The sequence below is a fragment of the Macaca nemestrina genome, chromosome 1 (assembly GCF_043159975.1).
Source record: "Macaca nemestrina isolate mMacNem1 chromosome 1, mMacNem.hap1, whole genome shotgun sequence".
In the NCBI taxonomy this organism is placed as follows: Eukaryota; Metazoa; Chordata; class Mammalia; order Primates; family Cercopithecidae; genus Macaca; species Macaca nemestrina.
Genome location: NC_092125.1, coordinates 222,061,770 through 222,085,631, shown reverse-complemented (window position 1 = coordinate 222,085,631; position 23,862 = coordinate 222,061,770). Strand labels below are relative to the sequence as shown.

Here is a 23,862-nt window from a genome sequence, read left to right as displayed (position 1 = left end):
TGTGTAGAATATTTGGAGTAGTGGCCAGGCGCAGTGGCTCATGCCTGTCGTCCCAGCACTTTGGGAGGCCGAGGCGGGTGGATCACCTGAGGACAGGAGTTCGAGACCAGCCTGCCCAACATTGCAAAACCCCATCTCTACTAAAAATACAACAACAACAAAAATTAGGCATGGTGGTGCACACCTGTAGTCCCAGCTACTCGGGAGGCTGAGGCAGGAGAATTGCTCGAACCCGGGAGGCAGAGGTTGCAGTGAGCCAAGGTCATGCCACTGCATTCCAGCCTGGGTGACAAGAGGGAAACTCTGTCTCAAAAAACAGAATATTTGGAGTAGCTATGTGCTTGGCAGGCGCTGGTTACTCTTACGGCCGTCGTTGTTGTAGGTGAGCCGGCTGCATTCTTAGATTCCTTCCAGTTCAGAGTCCCTGGTTTTCTGTGAATGGAGCCACTAGACTGTAGACCCCAGGAGCTTGGCTGCTGGCCTTCTCTGGGCACCCAACTGCCCTGATGTGATATGGCAGAGTAGGTGTGGGGAGAAAGGGCCGAGGCTGGGGGACAGATTCCCCCCACTGGGTGAGACTGTGAGGGGAATTCCCCCCACTGGGTGAGACCCCCCAGGGCCTGTCCCTGCTGCAGCCTGGTACCCTCTTTCGTGCAGGAACAGATCAATATCACCCTGGACCACCGCTGCCGTATCTTCCAGAACCTGGATGGAGCTTTGGGTGAGCAGCCCCCATGGGGAGGGGTGGATCCTGAGAGGGGTGATAGGAAGGATTCCTGGCAGAGCCTGCGCCCAAGGAGGAGAACTGGGCTGCTTCTTTCTGGCCATTGTGCTGGGAGGTCACTGGGTTCATCCCTAGGTCCCCAGGGACCACTTGGATGTCCCGGCGCAGAGCCGTGTCTCTCTTGGGGGCCTGGGACAGGTGAGCATTCAGTCTGGGAGGAGTTGGGGGATGTGCACAGCAGGTGCTGGACCCCCTGCCCTGCATACGAGGTCCTTGCAGGTGGGCGCTCCTTCCCTGCTTTCCCGGCCTTCCCACCTTCCAGGTGAAGCAGTCCTAGGCTGGGGGCAGGAACTCAGCTGGTGGCATAGGCAGCTTGGGAAGCAAAAGGCTACTTGACCCTTGATGCCACAAACATCCCTGGGTCTGGCCTCGTGTCTGTGGCTGGTGATGACATTGCTTTGCCGTAGGTCTTCCTGTGTGATCTCAAGCAAGTCACACCTCCTCCCCACAGGGGACTCAGTTTTCTTATCTTTCCAAAAGGGAAGTGAACCAGATCCACTCATTGCTGACTTTGTGGCTAAATGGCCCTTTTGAGAATCTGATGAAAGCTACGGCTCTGCTCCCAGAAAGATGCAGAAACAGTGTGCCCTTTGCCTGTGGTTTCTGGGGGTTAAGAAGCACTAAGTTCAGATCCAGGCAGGTCAGGAGCTATCTGTTTTCCTTTTTTTTTTTTGTCTTAAGATGGAGTCTTGCGCTGTCGTCCAGGCTGGAATGCAGTGGCGAATTCTCAGCTCACTGCAACCTCTGCCTCCCAGCCTCCCAGGTTCAAGCAATTCTCCTGCCTCAGCCTCCCAAGTAGCTGGGATTACAGGCGCACGCCACCATGCCCGACTAATTTTTGTATTTTTTTAGTAGAGATGGGGTTTCACCATGTTGGCCAGGCTGGTCTCGAACTCCTGACCTCAGGTGATCTGCCTGCCTCGGCTTCCCAAAGTGCTGAGATTACAGGCGTGAGCCATCATGCCCAGCCCTGTTTTAATTTTTAAAATAGAGACAGGGTGTCACTATGTTGCGCAGGCTTGTCTCAAACTCCTGGGCTCAAGTGATCCTCCCACTTCGCCTCCCAAAGTACTGGGATTACAGGTGTGAGCCAGCGTGCCCAGCTGAAATACCCATTTTCCTATGTGTAGACTAATAGGGTCAAACATGGGTATTGGGGGCTGGGCACAGTGGCTCATGCCTGTAATCCCAGCACTTTGGGAGGCCAAGGCGGGTGGATCACCAGAGATCAGGAGTTCGAGACCAGCCTGACCAACATGGCGAAACCCTGTTTCTACTAAAAATACAAAAATTTGCTGGGCATGGTGGCATGTGCCTGTAATCCCAGCTACTCGGGAGGCTGAGGCAGGAAAATCACTTGAACCTGGGAGGTGGAGGTTGCAGTGAGCCAAGATCATGCCACTACACTCCAGACTGGGCAATAGAATGAGACTCTGTCTCAAAAAAAAAAAAAAAAAATGGGCCGGGTGTGGTGGCTCACGCATGTAATCCCAGCACTTTGGGAGGCCGAGGCGGGCGGATCACAAGGTCGGGAGATCAAGACCATCCTGGCTAACATAGTGAAACTCCGTCTCTACTAAAAATGCAAAAATTAGCTGGGCATGGTGGCGGGTGCCTGTAACCTGTAATCCCAGCTACTCGGGAGGCTGAGGCAGGAGAGTCACTTGAACTTGGGAGGTGGAGGTTGCAGTGAGCCGAGATTGTGCCACTGCGCACTCCAGCCTGGGTGACAGCGAGACTCTGTCTCAAAACACACACACACACACACACACACACACACACAAACAACATGGGTATTGGGGCCCTGCTAAAGGGGCTTCCTCCACTGGGACAAGATCTGTCCTGATCATGCCCAGGCCTCCCCTTTGTGTGGCTCTGGCATTTTCTCAGTGCTGCTCTGCCTACTCAGAGAAGGCGCCTCCCAGACCCTTTCTCTTGGGGCTTCTCTGAGGTGCCTGGAGCTGGGATGTTCCACGTCTTTGTTCTTCTCCCAGTCCCTGCTTCTGGCTGTAAGTAACCACAACAAGTACAGGGGTTGCCATGGATTCTGTGCTCATCATGGGCCAGGCTTGGTGCCCCACGCTTGCCCAACACAAATCCTCCCCCTCACCCTATGAAGAAGGGATTATTCCTGAAACTGAGGCATAGAGAGAAGTGACTTGCCCAAGGACATAATCTACCCACTGCAGAGCTGGGATTTGAGCCCACTGGTTGGACCCTGAGCCTGACTTCTGGGTCTGATGCTGGGTGGGGCTGTGCTTTCTGACCCCCAGATGAGGTCGTGCTCAAGTTTGAAATGGGCCATGTGAGAGCGAGGAACCTGGCCTATGACACCCTCCCAGTCCTGATCCATGGCAACGGGCCAACCAAGGTAGGGGGGGCCCCAGCCCCTGGGGAGTGTGCGAGGGGGGCCAGAGCCCCAATTTCTTTCTCACCGTGACCCCACAGTATCCCCCTGGGGCCAGGAACACCTACCTGGGGGCCTGCTATGAACTCACTATTTCTGTCCTCACATCTGAGCTCAGCGTGGTGCCTTCTCTTCCTGCTATGTTGGTCAGTGGTACTCCGTCTATTCTTGCTGGGCACAGGACACATAGGAGGCTGCTGTCCCCATCCAGGCCTAGGCTGGGCTACCAGAGCCATCTGTACTCTGTCACCCCAGGGCAGAGTCATTTACTCACTCAGTAAACCTTTATTTCACATTTGCACGAGACCCAGGAATCTGCATTTTACAAGCTCTCAGGAGAAGCACTGGAGTGCCAAGCCCTCCCCCGCCCTCTCTCAGAGTGGCTTGGTGATCTCCTGGGGATGGAGCATTATCTCCAAGACCCCCTTAGGGAGTGGGAGAAGGCTGGATTCTGCTGACCCACCAGGGGCCCAGGGAGATGTGAGTCAGGGCTGTGGCGGGTAGGGCTGACTGGCTTCTCTGTGACCCCACGTTTCCCCAACAGCTGCAGCTGAACTACCTGGGCAACTACATCCCGCGCTTCTGGACGTTCGAGACGGGCTGCACCGTGTGTGACGAAGGCCTGCGCAGCCTCAAGGGCATTGGGGTGAGGCTGCGCCCAGGCCTGTGCCTGAGGGACACGGGGGGCTCAGTCCCCTGAGATGGCGAGATGGGTGATTCTGGAATAGACTCCATTGTCTTTGGTGGAAAGTGAAGAGGTCATCTCCCTGCCTAGGGTTCTATCTCGATTGCCACCCAAGTGCCTTCTCCTGGAAGCCCTCTCAGACTGCATGTCTCTAGCTTCCTCCGAAATGTCCAGGTTCTGGTTTCTTCTGCCTGGTCCTTCAGGCTCTCCTGCAGCCCCCTCCCCATCCCATGAACCTCATCCTCATTTATGACTCAACTTGAACACCACGCCAGCCACTATCTCCTGATAGCAGGCCCTCAACCGGGTCCTTGCTCCAGGCCTGGGCTTCTGCTGCTCCCTCCCCAGGGCACCTTCCTGCTGCTTCCCTGCCCTCCTGCACCCCCTGCCTGGAGGTCCCCAGCCTGGGCACCTTTCTTGGGAAGTCTACCTGCTTCTGATTCTGGCTCTGGCTTCCTTGGGCCACCCTGGGGTGGAGTGGCAGCGCTGCGGCCGGACACTGCTGGACTCTCATGCCGCCCTCCCTGGTGCAGGATGAAGCTCTGCCCACGGTCCTGGTCGGCATGTTCATCGAACAGCCCACGCCGTTCGTGTCCCTGTTCTTCCAGCGGCTCCTGCAGCTCCACTACCCCCGGAAACACATGCGACTTTTCATCCACAACCACGTGAGTAGCAGGCACTCTGAGGGGTCGTCATGTGGCTTAGGTCCAGGGCCCAGCTTCACAACATAGCCTGAGACCCCTGAGGGTCTCACTGAATCTTGCTTATCTGGGCCAAATGACAGTCACCAGTGGACTGTGTCCCCAAATCACTGAGTTGACTTTGGAGTCAGTCTGGGTGAGTTTGAATCCCAGTGCCACTATTTTTATTGGCTGTGTGACCTTGGGCACATTACTCAACCTCTCTGTGCTTTAGTTTCTCATCTATAAAATAGGGATAATAGTCGGGCGTGGTGGCTCACGCCTGTAATCCCAGCACTTTGGGAGGCCGAGGTGAGTGCATCACCTGAGGTCGGGAGTTCGAGACTAGCCTGACCAACATGGTGAAACCCTGCCTCTACTAAAAATACAAAATTAAGCCGATTGTGGTGGCACATGCCTGTAATCCCAGCTACTCAGGAGGCTGAGGCAGGAGAATCGCTTGAACCTGGGAGGTGGAGGTTGTAGTGAGCCAAGATCACGCCATTGCACTCCAGCCTGGGCAACAAGAGCAAAACTCAGTCTCAAAATAAATAAATAAATAAATAAATAAATAAAAAGTGAATAAATAAAATAGGGACAATAATTGTCCAATCACACAGAATTGCTGCAAGGGCTAAGCAAATTGACATGTGAAGTCCATAAAAGGTGCCTGGTGCACAGGACACATATAGGTGCCTCTAACCGTTGTCATCTTCACTTCCATCCCTGGCCCTGTTAATCCTTCATAATTGTACCTGGTGGCAGTCAAATTGGTTTTCTTTGTTTTTTTTTTTGAGACAGAGTCTCGCTGTGTCACCCAGGCTGGAGTGCAGTGGTACGATCCCAGCACTTTGGGAGGCCGAGGCGGGCGGATCATGAGGTCAGAGAGGTTGAGTAATGTGCCCAAGGTCACACAGTGGTACGATCTTGGCAACCTCTGCCTCTTGGGTTCAAGCGATTCTCCTGCCTCAGCCTCCCAAGTAACTGGGACTACAGGCACGCGCCATCACAACTGGCTAATTTTTTTTTTTTTTTGAGACAGAGCCTTGCTCTGTCTCCCAGGCTGGAGTACAATGGCATGATCTCAATTCACTGCAACCTCTGCCTCCTGGGTTCAAGCCATTCTCCTGCCTCAGCCTCCCGAGTAGCTGGGACTACAGGCACCCGCCACCACGCCTGGCTAATTTTTGTATTTTAGTAGAGATGGGGTTTCACCATGTTGGCCAGGATGGTCTTGATCTCCTGACCTCATGATCCACCCGCCTCAGCCTCCCAAAGTGCTGGGATTACAGGCGTGAGCCACCGCGCCCAGCCAGACTGTTGTTTTTCCTTTTTTTTTTTGAAATGGAGTCTCGTTGTGTGGCCCAGGCTAGAGTGCAGTGGTGCGATCTTGGCTCACTGCAACCTCTGCCTCCCAGGTTCAAGCAGTTCTCTGCCTCAGCCTCCTGAGTAGCTGGGATTACAAGTGCCCACCACCATGCCTGGCTAAATTTTTGTATTTTTAGTAGAGATGGGGTTTCACTATCTTGGCCAGGCTAGTGAACTCCTGACCTTGTGATCCACCGGTCTCAGCCTCCCAAAGTGCTGGGATTACAGGCATGAGCCACTGCACCCGACATGGACTGTTGTTTTTCTTTTTCTTTTTCTTTTTCTTTTTTTTTTTTTTTTTTTTTTGAGACGGAGTCTCGCTCTGTCGCCCAGGCTGGAGTGCAGTGGCGCGATCTCGGCTCACTGCAAGCTCCGCCTCCCGGGTTCACGCCATTCTCCTGCCTCAGCCTCCCGAGTAGCTGGGACTACAGGCGCCCACAACCGCGCCCGGCTAATTTTTTGTATTTTTAGTAGAGACGGGGTTTCACCGTGGTCTCGATCTCCTGACCTTGTGATCCGCCCGCCTCGGCCTCCCAAAGTGCTGGGATTACAGGCGTGAGCCACCGCGCCCGGCCCCTTTTTTTTTTTTTTTTGAGACAGAGTCTCACTCTGTCGCCCAGGCTGGAGTGCAGTGGCCGGATCTCAGCTCACTGCAAGCTCCGCCTCCTGGGTTCACGCCATTCTCCTGCCTCAGCCTCCCGAGTAGCTGGGACTACAGGCGCCCGCCACCTCGCCCAGCTAGTTTTTTGTATTTTTTAGTAGAGACGGGGTTTCACCGGGTTAGCCAGGATGGTCTTGATCTCCTGACCTCGTGATCCGCCCATCTTGGCCTCCCAAAGTGCTGGGATTACAGGCTTGAGCCACCGCGCCCTGCAGACTGTTGTTTTTCAAAGCAAAGTCGAGGATCACCTGACACATTTGGTAACAAAGTGGATTCCTGGGCCACACCTAGTAATCAGCAATGTCCCTGGATGTGGGATCCTAAGAGTGGTGGCGGGTCTCTATCCTGATGACAGAGGCCCTTAGAAGGCCTGGCCTGGTCAGGGGAGAATGGGCAAAGGATGGCCAGGGAAGGGCGTTCCTGGCACAGGGCTGGCATGGGCAAAGGAAAGCAGATGGCCGGGGTGCCAGAGATGAAGGGGCACAGCATGGCAGTGACAGCAGGTGCTGCAGTCCCTGGGTGGAAGCTGTGTCCTCCTCCTCACCCCCCCCAACCCCTTTCCCATCCTCACCCCCAGGAGCAGCACCACAAGGCTCAGGTGGAAGAGTTCCTGGCAGAGCATGGCAGCGAGTACCAGTCTGTGAAGCTAGTGGGCCCCGAGGTGCGGATGGCGAATGCGGACGCCAGGAACATGGGCGCGTGAGTTGTGGGCCACAGTACTCTCCACTGACAGTGGTGGGTGGGGGAGCTGTGGCTGTGGTAAGGAGCAGCAGGCTGAGTGACAGGAGTTCAGAAGGCTGTGTGTGCTCTAGCAAGTTCTGCCCCTCTCTGGGCCTTGGAGTTTCCATCTGTCAAATGGGAAAATAGCCTCTGTCCTGCCAACCCTTGGGGCTCCTGAGCAGGGCTGAGCCATGTTATTTGGGTTCAGGAAGCAAATCAGAGAAAGAGGAAGGACTGGGGGCAGAAGTAGACAAAGGCTGACAATTAGGGAGGCAACCTCGAATGTTTTGCTTTATTATAAAAAAAAAAAAAAAGGCTGGTGGCAGTGGCTCATGCCTGTAATCCCTACACTTTGAGAGGCCAAAGCTGAAGGATCGCTTGAGGCCAGGAGTTCGAGAACAGCTTGGGCAACATAGCGAGACCCTATCTCTTCAAAAATAAAAAAAAATAGCCAAGTGTGGTGGCTTGGACCTGGGGTCCCAGCTACTCAAGAGGCTGAGGCGGGAGGACCTCTTGATCCCAGGAAGTCGAGGTTGCAGTGAGCTATGGTTGCACCACAGTGCTCCAGCCTGGGAAACAGAGCGAGACCTTGTCTCATAAAGCAAAACAAAAACAAAGAAAGAAGCAATTTGTGTTGATTGTAGAAGAGTCAGACAGTCCAGATCAAAGGTTGGCAAGCTTCCTGCTAAGGACTAGATCATAAATCTTTGCAAATTGGCTCTGCCGGCTCTGTTACAACCACTCAGCTCTGCCCTAGTAGCACAGAAGCAGCCACAAATAATACGTAAGTGAATGAGTGAGGCTGCGTTCCAGCAAAATTTCATTTATGGACACTGAAATTTGACTTTCATGTCTTTTTTTTTTTTTCTGAGACTTGGTGCCACTCTTGTTATCCAGGCTGGAGTGCAGTGACAGGATCATAGTTTACTGTAGCTTCAAACCCCTGGGTTCAAGCGATCCTCCTACCTCAGCCCCCCAAGAAACTGGGACTACAGGCATGTGCCATCACATCCAGTTAATTTTTAAATTTTTATTTATTTATTTAGAGACAGAGTCTCACTCTGTCACTCAGGCTAAAGTGCAGTGGCGTGATCTCCGCTCACTGCAACCTCCCCGTCCCGGGTTCAAGCGATTCTCCTGCCTCAGCCTCCCGAGTAGATGGGATTACAGGTGCATGCCACCACACCTGGCTACTTTTTGTATTTTTAGTAGAGACAGGGTTTCACCATGTTGTCCAGGCCTATCTCAAGTTCCTGACCTTAAGTGATCCACTCGCCTCGGCCTCCCTAAAGTGCTGGAATTACAGGTGTGAGCCACTGTGCCTAGCTAATTTATTTTTATTTTTTGTAGAGACAGGATCTTGCTATGTTGCCCAGGCTGGTCTCAAACTCCTGGCTTGAAGTTATCCTCCTGCCTCAGCCTCCCAGAGTGCTGGGATTACAGGCATGAGCCACTGCACCTGGTGATGACCTTTACATAATTTTTACATCATCTTCTTTTGATTTTTTTTTTCTTGAAACCACTTAAAAACATAAAACCAGCCAAGTGCAGTGGGTGACGTCTGTAATCCCAGCACTTTGGGAGGCCGAGGATTGCTTGAACTGGGGAAGTTGAGGCTGCACTGAGCTGTGATTGTGCCACTGCATTCCAGCTTGGGTGACACAGTGAGACCCCCATCTCTAAAAAAGGAAAAAAGACCGGTGCAATGGCTCATGCCTGTAATCCCAGCACTCTGGGAGGCCAAGGCGGGCAGATCACCTGAGGTCAGAAGTTCGAGACCAGCCTGGCCAACATGGTAAAACCCTGTCTCTACTAAAAATACAAAAATTAGCTGGGCATGGTGGTGCACACCTCTAATCCCAGCTACTTGGGAGGTGGAGGCAGGAGAATCGCTTGAACCCGGGAGGTGGAGGTTCCAGTGAGCTGAGATTGCACCATTACATTCCAACCTGGGCAACAGAGTGAGACTCGTTCTCAAAAAAATAAAATAAAATAAGATAAAATAAAAATAAAAAAATAAAAAAAGGAAAAACATAAAGCTGTTCTTAGCCCATGAGCTGTATAAAACCAGGGAGGGCCAGAGTTTGACTCACAGACCCTCGTTTGCTGAGTCCTGCACCAGATAAACAAAAGTAACATAGATTTTTAAGGCTTTTGGTACAAGTTACTGAATTGCATTTCAGAAAGGCAGCCCCAGCTTACTCCCCACCCTGGGCCATGTAGGCACCTGTGGGCTGTGTTCTTCCCAGTACCGGGGTTTTCAGGGCACTTGATACCAGTTGCCAAGCTCTGGGCCTTGGGTGAGAGCCCCGAAGTCCAGGGGTTTGGGACTCAGAGTCGGGAGGAACCTTTGAGGCTGCCGGTGTGACCTCTCTAAAGCCCCTTGGCTGGTATGTGGTGAAGCCAGACTCTGATCACAGATGTGAGCAGCCACCAGTGCACCAGGATCAGGTGCACTGACCCTGCATCCTCCTTGCAGAGACCTGTGCCGGCAAGACCGCAGCTGCACCTACTACTTCAGCGTGGATGCTGACGTGGCCCTGACCGAGCCCAACAGTCTTCGGCTGCTGATCCAACAGAACAAGTGAGGCTGCTCCGTCTACGCCCAGCACTGCTCTGGATTGGCCTGGTCCCTGGAGCCCTCCTTGCCTTCCTCCTCCTCCTCCTCTTCCTACTCTTTTTCCTCCTTCTGCTCCTCTTTCTCCTCCTCCTCTTCCTCCGTGTCTTCTTCCTCCTCTTCCTTCTTTTTCCTCTTCCTCCTCCTCCTCTTCCTCTTCTTTTTCCTCCTGCTTCTCTTTCTCCTCCTTATCTTCCTCCTTGTCTTCCTCCTCCTCTTCCTTCTTTTCCTCTTCCTCCTCCTCCTCCTTGTCTTCCTCGTCCTCTTTCTCCTCCTCTTCCTCCTCCTCCTCCTCTTCCTCCTCTTTTTCCTCCTCCTGCTCCTCTTTCTCCTCCTCATCTTCCTCCTTGTCTTCCTCCTCCTCTTCCTCCTTTTCCCTCTTCCTCCTCCTCCTCATCTTCCTCGTCCTCTTTCTCCTCCTCCTCCTCCTCCTTGGCCTCACCCATTACCCGGAGCTGTGGATCCCCAGCCTGATACCCCAGGTTGTGATAGAGAAGGTGTCGTGCCCTGTCTGCTCCTGGCTGCCCCATGGAAGGGAGCAGGTGCCAGAAACCCCCGACACCCCAGCCAAGGCACTGTCTGTCCCAGTGAGGTGCTTGGGGACCCCTGCATGCAGGTTGAGGGGCACCCTCCTCCCCCTTCCCTCCTCCCCCCATCCTTGGTTAGTGCTGCCTCCCACTCCCACTGAGGTGCTCCCTTCCTCAGGAACGTCATCGCCCCGCTGATGACCCGGCATGGGAGGCTGTGGTCGAACTTCTGGGGGGCTCTCAGTGCAGATGGCTACTATGCCCGTTCCGAGGACTACGTGGACATTGTGCAGGGGCGGCGCATGTGAGTACCTGCAGGGTGGGGGTGGGTGAGGGACACCTTCATCTGGCTTCTGCCTGGGTTTGTGGGGATCCCTCCCCAATATTCCTGTCTTTGTTACCCTCAGATTCCTGTAGAATCTGAAGCAAGGAAGACTGCAGTTAGACACACAGAAGGACTTCCTGACAAATAGGCCCACGTGTCCAGGGTGGGGGAATCAAATCACCACAGTTGTGCCCTCCCAGCCTGTGCCTTCCCCTTCTCACGGCCCAGACTCCCCAGACCCCAGGCTGTGACTCCCAACCACCAGCCTGTGACTCCCTCCATTTTCCCCACCACCAGCCTCTGACCCCACCCTCTTTCTCTCTCTCCCGCAGTGGTGTCTGGAATGTGCCCTATATTTCAAACATCTACTTGATCAAAGGCAGTGCCCTACGGGGTGAGCTGCAGTCCCCAGATCTCTTCCACCACAGCAAGCTGGACCCTGACATGGCCTTCTGTGCCAATGTCCGGCAGCAGGTCAGCCAGCAGTGGGCGGCACAGGACGCCCTGTGGATGGGGCAGGCGGGAAGGTGGGCCTCCAGCTCTTACCCTCATGGCGGGCTGCCTTGTCATCATAGGCCTGGGAGCTCCTAGCAGGGAGATTCTAGCAGGGCATCTTGGAAGCCACTAGCGCCTGGTGGAGGAATGGAGGCCGTCTGGCACAATGGTCCTCAGGGGTCTGCAGGGACCTTTTAGCAGACCTGGTTTTTACACCATCTATTTTATTTACTTTTTCTTTTTTTTTTTTTTGAGACGGAGTCTTGCTCTGTCTCCCAGGCTGGAGTGCAGCAGCGCAATCTCCACTCACCTGAGTTACTGGGGCTACAGGCGCCCGCCACCATGCCTGGCTAATTTTTTGTATTTTTAGTAGAGACGGGGTTTCGCCATGTTGGCCAGGATGGTCTCGATCTCCTGACCTCGTGATCCACCCGCCTCAGCCTCCCAAAGTGCTGGGATGACAGGTGTGAGCCACCGCGCCCGGCTTATTTACATTTTTGACATAGCCCAAAGAAAACGAAACTTTCCACCTAAAAGTACTCCAAGTGATGTGCCCGAGAGACACCTCACCCTGTGTCTGTGCCCCGCTCCATATATTTTTGTGACTTTTTTTTTTTAACCTGTAGCAAGATGAAGTTTTCCCCTGTGACCAACATTTCAGGATCAGAGCACGCTCCTTTTCTTTTGCGCATTTTTTCTTTCATTCTGTGTTCAGTCCTCTGGGAAGACTTCCCTGATTGCATTCTCAGTGTCAGGCCTGGGCTGGGCCCTGGGGACACAGGGGTGACTGCACCTGGTCTGTGATCTTGTGAACTTCAGTCCGGTGGGCAGAGGAGGCTGCACTGTTGCCCATCTGGGAGTGTGCAGGGCAGGCGTGGGGGCAGGGGAGGGGTGGGGGAGCGCCTCTTCCACTGGGCTTGCTTTCCCCAGGATGTGTTCATGTTCCTGACCAACCGGCACACCCTTGGCCACCTGCTCTCCCTGGACAGCTACCGCACCGCCCACCTGCACAATGACCTCTGGGAGGTGTTCAGTAACCCCGAGGTGAGGCTGGGCTGGGCACCTGGGGGTTGGGAGCAGAAGGGGCCCAGTGATCCTGCAGTCTGAGGGACTTCCCGCTCAGAGCCTTACAATAGCCAGGACCCCTGTGGGCCACCTGCCACCCTCCCTTCACCCCAGGAGGCCGTAGGGCAGGATTTGGGTAGGGAGAGGAGGGTGTCCAGAGAGCCAACACCATCTGTTGGAGGAGGGACCAGGACTCAGAGGCCTGGGTTTGTGGCCTAGCTCTGCCATCAACTGGAACTTAGTTGAGCCTCTCATCTTTGGGGACCTCAGTTATCTTAGCTCCAGAATGGGTATACTGTCCCAGCCTGTCTTGCCCGTGAGGGTATTGTGATAATCAGAAGGGCAGACCGTTGTGACTGTTTCTAGACGTTGGGAGCTCGCAGCTGATGGGTGTAAGCACATGCCTGCACACAGATATGTACACACGGGCACACACATGTACATACATGTGCAAACACCACCTCCTGTGGGCATACCTGTGCACCCAGACAACACACACACACCCAGTGGGTGCAGGTGAACGCCTGCCTCCACCAGGCATGTGCACCTTCACTCCCACTTTGAGGGGTCTGCTTGAAGCATCCCATGCAGTTGAGCCAATGGTGAGGACCCTAGCCTGCTTCCCACTCCCCACAGGACTGGAAGGAGAAGTACATCCACCAGAACTACACCAAGGCCCTGGCGGGGAAGCTGGTGGAGACGGTAAGGGCCATGGACACCCTCTTGGACCGGCCTCGCCTGCTGCAGGGGGCAGGGCACAGAAGGGAAACCGCTTGCCCCAGGGAGTGGGGGACAGGAGGATGGGAGTGGGGAGCGGCGGGATGGGAGTGGGGGATGGCAGTATGGGAGTGGGGGAGTGGCGGGATGGGAGTGGGGGGTGGTTGTATGGGAGTGGGGGATGGCAGTATGGGAGTGGGGGAGTGGCGGGATGGGAGTGGGGGGCGGTGGGATGGGAGTGAGGGGTGGCAGGATGGCCCCTCCACCTGTTGGCACTTCCCTGCTGGAGGCTGTGGGGGTCTGCAGGGCCTCTCTCCCTGGCCTAGGCAGGAAGGAGAAAAACATCCCGGATGTGATGGCCACTGTGGCCCATCGTGCCTGGACCAGCGCGGGGAGTGGCCACTTCTCTCCACTCACTAATGTCTGCTTCCCCCGAGCCTGGGGCCTCTGCCCCCTCCCTCCCTCCATACCCGTGTTTCTCTCCTGGCCTTGGCGCTGGTGACTCTGTGACCTCGGCTGGGAAAGTGTGTCTCTGGGCTCTGCCTCCTTCTCCCTTTAGGGACCCACTCAGTCTCTCCAGGATTGACAAGCCCCTGCTTCCTGGGGACACTCGGAGGGCTCCCTGGCTTGGGTGTGGGGCCCTGAAGAGGGAGGAGGATTCTGTGGTGCCACTGTGGACCCCCTTGACTGAGTCCCTGCCCTCCCCAGCCCTGCCCGGATGTCTACTGGTTCCCCATCTTCACGGAGGCAGCCTGTGATGAACTGGTGGAGGAGATGGAACACTTTGGCCAGTGGTCTCTGGGTGACAACAAGGTGGGGACCCTGATGCCTGGGCTGGGGCCGCAGGGAGGCCGCCTCTCCATCAGTGCCACTCACTGTCCGGGGTCTTCTCCTGGCAAGCTGGCCTAGCCACCCTCTCTGGGACTCTTGACATAGGGGTGCTGGCATGGGTGTCTGCAGGCGGTTAGCAGTAGAGGGGCTGAGAAACCCGAGATGGAGTTTGGTTCCCAAGCTGCTATTGCCACTGTGTGGCTTTGAGTTGCCTTGACCGTAAGCTACTAGGTTTTCAGTTCCTGGTTTGCTATTGGAATGGCTTAGCTTGGTTCCCTAGACTTCCCCCAGGAGGAACTGGGGAGGAAAGGGCCAAAGTGGGATGAGGGGCATTAGGAAGGGCTCTCGGGTCCAAGTTCATCAGACAGCAGGAGCAGGTGGCCTGGTGAGAGCGGGAGGCCCTGTGTTCTCTCCGTGAGACTCCCAATACCTGTTCCTGTTCTGGAAAGTTCAGGCACCATTTTTTTCTTTTTCTTTTTTTTTATATATATATTTTTTAAATAATAGAGACGGGGTCTGGCTATGTCACCCAGGCTGGTTGTGAACCAGGCACAATTTCATTTTATTTATTTACTTACTTACTTAATTTAGACACCTGTCACTCTGTCGCCCAGGCTGGAATGCTGTTGCGCAATCTTTGCTCATGCAACTTCCACCTCCTGGGTTCAAGAGATTCTCATGCCTCAGCCTGCTGAGTAGCTCAGATTATAGACGTGTGCCACCATGCCCAGCTAATCTTGGTATCATTTGTTTAGTTGTATGTGTTTGTGTGTGTAAATTTTTTTTTTTTTTTTGAGACAGTGCCTTACTGTATCACCTAGGCTGGAGGGCAGTGGCGTGATGTCAGCTCACTGCAACCTTCCTTTCCCAAGTTCAAGCACTTTTCTTGCCTCAGCCTCCCCAGTAGCTGGGACTACAGGCATGTGCCACCATCCCTGGCTAATTTTTGTATTCTTAGTAGAGATTGGGTTTCACCATGTTGGCCAGGCTGGTCTCGAACTCCTGGCCTCAAGTAATCTGCCCGCCTCAGCCTCCCAAAGTTCTGGGATTACAGGCATGAGCCACCATGTCTGCCCTAAGGTACCTTTTTTTTTTTTTTTTAATGATCCCAGAACATTTATTTCCATAGGATTTTGATAAAAGAGCACAATCTTGAATAAAAATACACCACTGTACTTAAAGGCAACATTACTTAGTAAACAAACTGCCGTCACCCCTTTCACAGAAGAGAAACTTCAGAAAGGAATTTTTCATCTCCTGACAGTTTTACAACATTCGTATCTCCCATGTACTTCAAGCCCCAACCCACCTCTCATTTTCCTTTTTCTTTTTTTTGAGATGGAGTCTTGCTCTGTCACCCAGGCTGGAGTGCAGTGGTACCATCTCGGCTCACTGCAACCTCCGCCTCCCAGGTTCAAGCGATTCTTTTGCCTCAGCCTCCCAAGTAGCTGGGATTACAGGCACCTGCCACCATGCCCAGCTAATTTTTGTATTTTTAGTGCAGATGGGTTTCACCATGTTGGTCAGGCTGGTCTCGAACTCCTGACCTCATGTCATGATCCACCCGCCTCAGCCTCCCAAAGAGGTGGGATTACAGGTGTGAGCCATCGCACCCGGCTCCCCACTTCCCATTTTCTAAGTTCTTTTTTTGTGTGTGTGAGGTGGAGCCTCACTCTGTCGCCTAGGCTGGAGTGCAGTGGTGTGATCTCAGCTCACTGCAACCACTGCCTCCTGAGTTCTGAGTTCAGGCGATTCTCCTGCTTCAGCTTCCCAAGTAGCTGGGATTACAGGTGCTGGCCACCATGCATAATTTTTTTTTTTTTTTTTTTTTTTGAGACGGAGTTTTGCTTGTTATCCAGGTGGGGTGCGATGGCACAATCTCAGCTCACTGCAACCTCCGCCTCCTGGGTTCAAGTGATTCTCCTGCCTCAGCCTCCTGACTAACTGGGTTTACAGGTATCCACCGCTACACCTGGCTAATTTTTGTATTTTTAGTAGAGACAGGGGTTTCACCACGTTGGTGAGGCTTGTCTCAAACTCCTGACCTCAGGTGCTCCACCCACTTCAACCTCCCAAAGTGCTGGGATTACAGGCGTGAGCCACCATGCCTGGCCTCATTTTCTAAGTTGTTTAACAGAAATGTGTGTTCCCAAGTTTAAGGCACCATTTTTAAAGGCATATGAGACCCTGGACCTGTGTGCCAACCTCTGACGTGGCAACTGGACTAACCTGAAATTCTGGTTACCTTCCTAAACCACATGCTTTGGTTGCTGAGCTGATCTCCAGAAGCCAGGAACTGGACTAGCCCATGCATTCTGGGGACTGGCTGATGCTTGTGCTCCAGTGACAGGGCCAGACATCGGACTCCAGCTGACTCTGGCCCTGGAACAAGTTTTCAGTGCTCTGTAACAAATGACCATGGCTCAGAATAGCACCCATGTGTTATCTCCTGGTTTCTGTGGGTCAGGAATCTGGGCCCAGTTTAGCTGGGTCATTGAGGTGTCACCTGGGGTTGGAGTCTCATCTGAGGCCCAGGGTTCCATTCCAAACTCACTTGGTTGTCGCAGAATTCATTCCCCTGCAGCTGTAGAACTTAACTTGCTTTTTCAAGGCCAGCAAGAGACAGAGTCTCTCTTCAAGATCCTCCTTTAGCCAGGTGCAGTGGTTCATGCCTGTAATCCCAGAACTTTGGGAGACTGAGGCAGGAGGATCGCTTGAGCCCAGGGGTTCAAGACCAGCCTGGGCAACATAGAGAGACCTCATCCCTACAAAGAATAAAATTAGTGGCCGGGCACGTGGCTCACACCTGTAATCCCAGCACTTTGGGAGGCTGAAGTGGGCAGATCACCTGAGGTCAGGAGTTCGAGACCAGCCTGGCCAACATGATGAAACCCCATCTCTACTTAAAAAAAAAAAAAAAAAAAAAAAGGCTGGGTGTGGTGGCTCACGCCTGTAATCCCAGCACTTTGGGAGGCCGAGGCGGGTGGATCACAAGGTCAAGAGATCAAGACCATCTTGGCGAACACGGTGAAACCCTATCTCTACTAAAAATACAAAAAATTAGCCGGGTGTGGTGGTGGGCACCTGTAGTCCCAGCTACTCGGGAGGCTGAGGCAGGAGAATGGCATGAACCCAGGAGGAGGAGCTTTCAGTGAGCCAAGATCACGCCACTGTGCCCCAGCCTGGATGACAGAGCCAGACTCTGTCTCAAAAAAAAAAAAAAAAAAATTAGCGGGCATCGTGCTGCACGCCTGTAATCCCAGCTACTTGGGAGGCTGAGGCAGGAGAATTGCTTGAACTCAGGCGGTGGAGGTTGCAGTGAGCTGAGATGGCACCATTGCACTCCAGCCTGGGCAACAGAGTGAGACTCTGTCACACACACACAAAAATAAAAATAATAAAAATAAAATTAGTTGGGCATGGTGGTGTGTGCCTGTAGTCCCAGCTACACGGGAGGGTGAGGTGGGAGGATCACTTAGGCCTGGAAGGTTGAGGCTGCAGTGAGCTGAAGTTGCGCTATTGCACTCTGACCTGTGCGACAGAGGGATACCCTGTCTCAAAAAAAAAAAAGTCTTCCTGCATCTGCGGGAAGGCCCCCCTGACCTACTCTCGTTTGATTAACTCAAATCAATCTCCCATTTGATTAACTCAAAGTCAACTGATTAGGGGCCTTAATTGTATCTGCAAAGCCCATTCAGTTTTCTCATATAATATAACATGGTCCCGTCACATTCCTGGGTATAGGGGAAGGGAGTAGACAGAGCCTGGGCACCAGGGTGTGGGAGCCTGGGGGCCATCCTAGAATTCTGCCTAAACACTCGCCTTGGTTACCTCCAGGACAGCCGCATCCAGGGTGGCTACGAGAACGTGCCGACTATTGACATCCACATGAACCAGATCGGCTTTGAGCGGGAGTGGCACAAATTCCTGCTGGAGTACATTGCGCCCATGACGGAGAAGCTCTACCCCGGCTACTACACCAGGGTGGGCAAGCCTGGGGCATAGCCAGGATGCGGGGACGGTTGGGTGGGGTGTCAGTGGAGTGGCTGGGACTGGTGGGGGTAGAGTGGGAGGTGGAGAAACTGGAAGAGGCTGAGGTGGTGTGGGGGTATGGGGAGCGTGGGAGGGGCAAGGGTGGGGCATGAGGTGGAGGGACTGAGGGGTGGGGATGGGATTGGGAAGAGCAAGGGTGGGGTGGGAAGTGGTGGAGAAGCTGGGAGGGGTGGGGAGGAGTAGGGGGCCTGGGAGGGACGGGGGTGTGTGGGTGTGGAAAGCCTAGAAGGGCAAGGGGGGCAGGGGTGAGGGAGTGGAGAGACCGGAAGGGGCAGGAGTTGGTGGGGAGGTGGAGGCCAGTGTGGGGCAGGGGAATGGGGTGGGAGGGGTAGGGTGGAGTGGGGGGCATGGGTGGAAGGGCCCAGGGTGGGTGGAGGCTGGAGAGTCTGGCAAGGGGAGGGGCTGGGGAAGGGGTTGGGTTGGAGTAGGGGTGGAGGAGCATCCCAGCTTATGGGAGAGGCCTGGATATTTGGTCCCCAGGCAGGAGTGAGGTCTCACCGCACACACCCGCTCCATCTAGTAGTGTGTGGGAAGACAGGGTGCTGGGGTGGGCATCTAGGGCCGGCCAGCTGGCCTCTAGCCTGGGCCTGTTTTTTTTTCTTTTTTTTTTTGAGATGGAGTCTCGCTCTGTCGCCCGGGCTGGAGTGCAGTGGCCGGATCTCAGCTCACTGCAAGCTCCGCCTCCCGGGTTTACGCCATTCTCCCGCCTCAGCCTCCCGAGTAGCTGGGACTACAGGCGGCCGCCACCGCGCCCGGCTAGTTTTTTGCATTTTTTTAGTAGAGACGGGGTTTCACTGTGTTAGCCAGGATGGTGTCGATCTCCTGACCTAGTGATCCGCCCGTCTCGGCCTCCCAAAGTGCTGGGATTACAGGCTTGAGCCACCGCGCCCGGCCTCTCAGCCCTTTTGAATCTTTCTTCTTTGTCATTAACCCTGCCTCAGTGGCTCCTGTACCAGCCCACCAAAAAAGCACCCCCGCCCACCTTAGCCGGCCAGCGTACCCACTCCCTCCCTAGCCGCAAGCCTGTGCCCCACGCTTGGGCCCTGCTTCATCCGAAGCAGCCTTCTTTGGATGTGAGGAAGAAGTGAGGAAAATAGTGAGGAAAACCCTGAACTCCCGTTACTGACAGCAGTCGTTCATCCCTTGAATGCTTACTGTGATTCCCCGTTACCTGGCTGGCCTTGGTTAATTCTCACAGTTCTTTCCAGTGCTGTCACTCATGTGTCTGTCCACTGCCGCCTTGGCTTTCTCCAGTCCTCACTCAGTTCCTTCCTCGGTCCCTGGTTTCTCCAGGTGCCTGGATCCTGCCTCAGGGAATCCAGCCTGGATAGTTGCCAGAAAGGGTAGTGAGGATTGGATGCCCCCCTTTGTTTTTGTCTTTTCATTCCTTCCTTTCTTTTTTCTTTTTTTTTTTGAGACGTTGTTTCGCACTTGTCACCCAGGCTGGATTGCAGTGGCGCAATCTTGGCTCACTACAATCTCCGCCTCCCAGGTTCAAGCGATTCTCCTGCCTCAGCCTCCCAAGTAGCTGGTATTACAGACGCCCACCACCATGCCTGGCTAATTTTTTGTATTTTTAGTAGAGATGGGACAGGTGTGAGCCACCATGTCCGGCCTCCTTCCCTTTCGTTTCTTGTCTTCCCTTTTCCTCCCTCCCTCCCTCCTTTCCTTTCTTCCTTCCTTCCCTTCCCTTCTCTTCCTTCCCTCCCTCTCTCCCCTCTGTCAATACATTTTTGTTGAGAACCTTTTCTGTGCCAGGCAGTTGCAGGCACTGGAGCATACAGCCCCATGCAGACCTGGCCGCTGTACGCTGACCTGCAGCAGGCCAGACCAGGCCTCGTGTGTGCACCCTTCTCTCCTGGCCTTTGTGGCCTCCTTGACTAACACGGCCTCTCTTGTCCCCCTGCGTTGGTACAGGCCCAGTTTGACCTGGCCTTTGTCGTCCGCTACAAGCCTGATGAGCAGCCCTCACTGATGCCGCACCACGATGCCTCCACTTTCACCATCAACATCGCCCTGAACCGAGTCGGGGTAGATTACGAGGTGAGTAGGAGCCAGCCGGGGTCAAGGGGCCAGCAGTGGGGATATTGAGGGCCGGCTGGGGAGAGCCTTCAGGGTGGTCGAGGCAGAGGGGCCCCGGGGAACCAGTGCTGGGGAACCAGTGCCAGGGAACCAGAAAAAAAAGGGTACGGGTCTGTGGGAGGGCTTCCTGGAAGGGGTCACAATCTAGTAGGAGGAGGGGCCAGGCTCTTAAGCTACTATTTTAAGAGAATTTTGGGCTGGGCATGGTGGCTCATGCCTGTAATCCCAGCACTTTGGGACGTCAAGGCAGGCAGATCACTTGGGGCCAGGAGTTTGAGACCAACCTGGCCAACATGGCGAAACCCCATCTCTACTAAAAATACAAAAAATAGCTGCGCGTGGTAGCACACACCTGTAATCTTAGCTACCCAGAAGGCTAGAAGGCTGAGGCATGAAAATCTCTTGAACCCAAGAGGTGGAGGTTGCAGTGAGCCAAGATTGTGCCACTGCACTCCAGCCTGGGCAACAGAGCGAGACTCTGTCTCCAAAAAAATAAAAAGAGGTTTTTTGAACTTAGTCCTGGGCTGGGTGCTATGAAGAATGCCCATAAAAACAGCTATAATCTTTTTTTTTTTTTTTTTTTTTTTTTTGAGACAGGGTCTTACTCTGTCACCCAGGCTGGAGTGCAGTGGCATGATCACAGTTCCCTGCAGCCTCAACCTCCTGTACCCAAGCAGTCCTCCCACCTCAGCCTCCCAAGTAGTTGGGACCACAGGCCTGTGCCACCATACCCAGCTAATTTTTTTTCTTGTTTGTAGAGATGGGGTTTCACTATGTTGCCCAGGCTGGAGCTATAATTTTTTGAGAGCTTAAAACAAACATAGCAGGTATCCCTAATCCAAGGATTCTCAACCAGGAGCAGTTGTGGCCTCCAAGGGACATTGGCAGTGGCTGGAGACATATTTGGTTTTTACAACTGTGAGGGGCTACTGGCATCTAGTGGGTAGAAGTCAGAGATGCCCGGGACAGGCTTCCATAGCAAAGTGTTATAGCAGTGAGGTTGGGAAACTTGGTCCTCAGCTCTTATTTGTAATATCTCGTTTAATTCTCACAGCCCTGTTCTGTTTAACCCCCATGTTACAGAAGGGGAAACTGAAGCTCAGGTTGGTCACAGTTAGTAGAGGGTGGAGATGATGTTTGCCTGACTCCAAGGCTAGAGCCCTTGATCACTTACTCTTTGTTGTTTTTTTTTTCTTTTTTGAGACAGAGGCTCACTCTGTTGCCCAGGCTGGAGTGCAGTGGAGCGACCTCAGCTCGCTGCCTCCTGGGTTCAAGGAATTCTGCCTCAGCCTCCCGAGTAGCTGGGATTACAGGCGTGCGCTGCTACGCCTAGCTGGTTTTTGTATTTTTAATAGAGACACTCTGTTGGCCAGGCTGGTCTTGAATTCCTGACCTCAGGCGATTCACCCGCCTCGGCCTCCCAAAGTGCTGGGATTACAGGCATGACCCACCACGCCCAGCCACTACTCTTTGTTTAGTGTCTTCCTTAGGCAGCGCTTGTGGCTGTTACTCCAGAAGGCATCCCAAGGCCGGCAGTGCTGAGGGCCACTTGGCCGTGACATACGGGAGAACAGACGGGCAGGGGGCGGTGGAGAAAGGGCACTGGTGCTTTCTGTCTCCCAGGGCGGGGGCTGTCGGTTCCTGCGCTACAACTGTTCCATCCGAGCCCCGAGGAAGGGCTGGACCCTCATGCACCCTGGACGACTCACGCATTACCACGAGGGGCTCCCCACCACCAGGGGCACCCGCTACATCGCAGTCTCCTTCGTCGATCCCTAATTGACCAGACCTGACCCTCTTGGACCTTTCTTCTTTGCTGACAACCACTGCCCAGCAGCCTCTGGGACCTCGGGGTCCCGGGGAACCCAGTCCAGCCTCCTGGCTCTTGACTTCCCATTGCTCTAGGAGCCACCAATCAGAGAGATTCAGAGAGATTCCTGTAGGCCAGAGACGGAACACACCTCCATGGCTGGGGCTCTCCGTGGTGCTCTGGACCCAGCCCCTGGAGACACTGTTCACTTTTACTGCTTTGTAGTGACTCGTCCTCTCCAACCTATCTTCCTGAAAAACCAAGGCCCCCTTCCTCCACCTCTTCTGTGGGGTGAGACTTGAGCAGAACAGGGGCTTCTTCAAGTTGCCCAGAAAGACTCTGTGGGTGAGAAGCCACGGCCAGAGCTTCTCCCAGGCACAGCTGTTGCACCAGGGACTTCTGCTTCAAGTTTTGGGGTAAAGACGCCTAGATCAGACTCCAAGGGCCGTCCTGAGTTTGGGACTTCTGCCTCCGTGGCTGGTCATGAGAGCAAACTGTAGTCCCCTGGAGACAGCGACTCCAGAGAACCTCTTGGGAGACAGAAGAGGCATCGGTGCACAGCTCAGTCTTCTACTTGCCTGTGGGGAGGGGAGTGACATGTCCACACACCGTACTGGGTCACCCTGTCCTGGATGCCTCCGAAGAGAGGGACAGACCGTCAGAAACTGGAGAGTTTCTATTAAAGGTCATTTAAACCACTGAAGAGAAGATGCTCAGGGCGAGTGGGTATGCGTGCATCTTGGTGTGAGTGTCTACAGGGAGAGGTTTTTTGTTTTTTTTTTTTTTTTTTTTTTGAGACGGAGTCCCGCTCTGTCGCCCAGGCTGGAGTGCAGTGGCCGGATCTCAGCTCACTGCAAGCTCCGCCTCCCGGGTTCACGCCATTCTCCTGCCTCAGCCTCCCGAGTAGCTGGGACTACAGGCGCCCGCCACCTCGCCCGGCTAAGCTTTTGTATTTTTAGTAGAGACGGGGTTTCACTGTGTTAGCCAGGATGGTCTTGATCTCCTGACCTCGTGATCCGCCCGTCTCGGCCTCCCAAAGTGCTGGGATTACAGGCTTGAGCCACCGCGCCCGGCCCAGGGAGAGGTTTTAAGAGCCCTCTTTTTTTTTTTTTTTTTTTTTTTTTTTTTCTTGAGACGGAGTCTCGTTCTGTCTTCTAGGCTGGAGTGCAATGGTGCGATCCTGGCTTACTGCAACCCCCACCTCCCGGGTTCAAGTAATTATCCTGCTTCAGCCTCTCAAGTAGCTGGGGTTACAGGCACCCATCACCACGCCCGGCTAATTTTTGTTTTTTTAGTAGAGACAGGGTTTCACTAGGTTGGTCTGGCTGGTCTTGAACTCCTGACCTCAGGTGATCCACCCACCTTGGCCTCCCAAAGTGCTGGGATTACAGGTGTGAGCCACCGCGCCCAGCCAAGAGCCCTCTTTTTAGAGCCTTTAAGAAAGGTTGTGCTAGCTTCTCGGCCTCCCAAGTAGCTGGGATTATAGGTATGCCCCACCATGCCCGACACATTTTTGTAATTTTTGTAGAGACGGGGTTTCACGGTGTTGGCCAGGCTGGTCTCAAACTCCTGACCTCAAGTGATCATCCGCCTTGGCCTCCCAAAGTACTGGGATTACAGGTGTGAGCCACCCCACCCAGCCTGAAAGTCTTTTAAAAGCCAGGCACAGTGGCTCATGCCTGTAATCCCAGCACTTTGGGAGACCAAGGCAGGCGGATTACCTAAGGTCAGGAGTTTGAGACCAGGCTGGCCAACGTGGTGAAATTCTGTCTCTACTAATAATACAAAAAAATTAGCTGGGTGCGGTGGCATGCACCTGTAATCCCAGCTACTCGGGAGGCTGAGGCAGGAGAATCGCTTGAATTTAGGTGGCAGAGGTTGCAATGAACCGAGATCGGGCCACTGCACTCCAGTCTGGGCGACAGAGCAAGACTCCGTCTCAATTAAAAAAAAAAAAAAAAATTGAGTCTTTTCATTTTCAAATTTGACTCATCATAAATTCAAACAGCACAAATCTTAATCTTTCTCTCATCCT

The 23,862-nt window shown here is 53.9% G+C and overlaps 1 protein-coding gene across 2 annotated transcripts in view; it reads left to right on the top strand.

The window, feature by feature from the left end:
- The window catches only part of LOC105473172 (procollagen-lysine,2-oxoglutarate 5-dioxygenase 1), a 41,576-nt gene extending 19,051 nt beyond the window's left edge, over positions 1-22,525 (top strand). The window contains exons 6-19 of one of the 2 annotated variants that reach the window (XM_011726818.3): positions 658-721; positions 3,058-3,155; positions 3,736-3,837; positions 4,410-4,541; positions 7,163-7,284; positions 9,785-9,889; positions 10,628-10,753; positions 11,107-11,248; positions 12,200-12,313; positions 12,971-13,036; positions 13,760-13,864; positions 17,720-17,866; positions 19,853-19,978; positions 21,641-22,525. In XM_011726818.3, coding sequence (XP_011725120.2) covers positions 658-721; positions 3,058-3,155; positions 3,736-3,837; positions 4,410-4,541; positions 7,163-7,284; positions 9,785-9,889; positions 10,628-10,753; positions 11,107-11,248; positions 12,200-12,313; positions 12,971-13,036; positions 13,760-13,864; positions 17,720-17,866; positions 19,853-19,978; positions 21,641-21,796 — 1,605 coding nt within the window. In that variant the 3' untranslated portion in view covers positions 21,797-22,525. Of the gene's footprint in view, positions 1-657; positions 722-3,057; positions 3,156-3,735; positions 3,838-4,409; positions 4,542-7,162; positions 7,285-9,784; positions 9,890-10,627; positions 10,754-11,106; positions 11,249-12,199; positions 12,314-12,970; positions 13,037-13,759; positions 13,865-17,719; positions 17,867-19,852; positions 19,979-21,495; positions 21,609-21,640 lie in introns of those variants that run through there. The other variant, XM_011726819.3, reaches the window with a different exon arrangement.
- Positions 22,526-23,862: the final 1,337 nt, after the last annotated feature.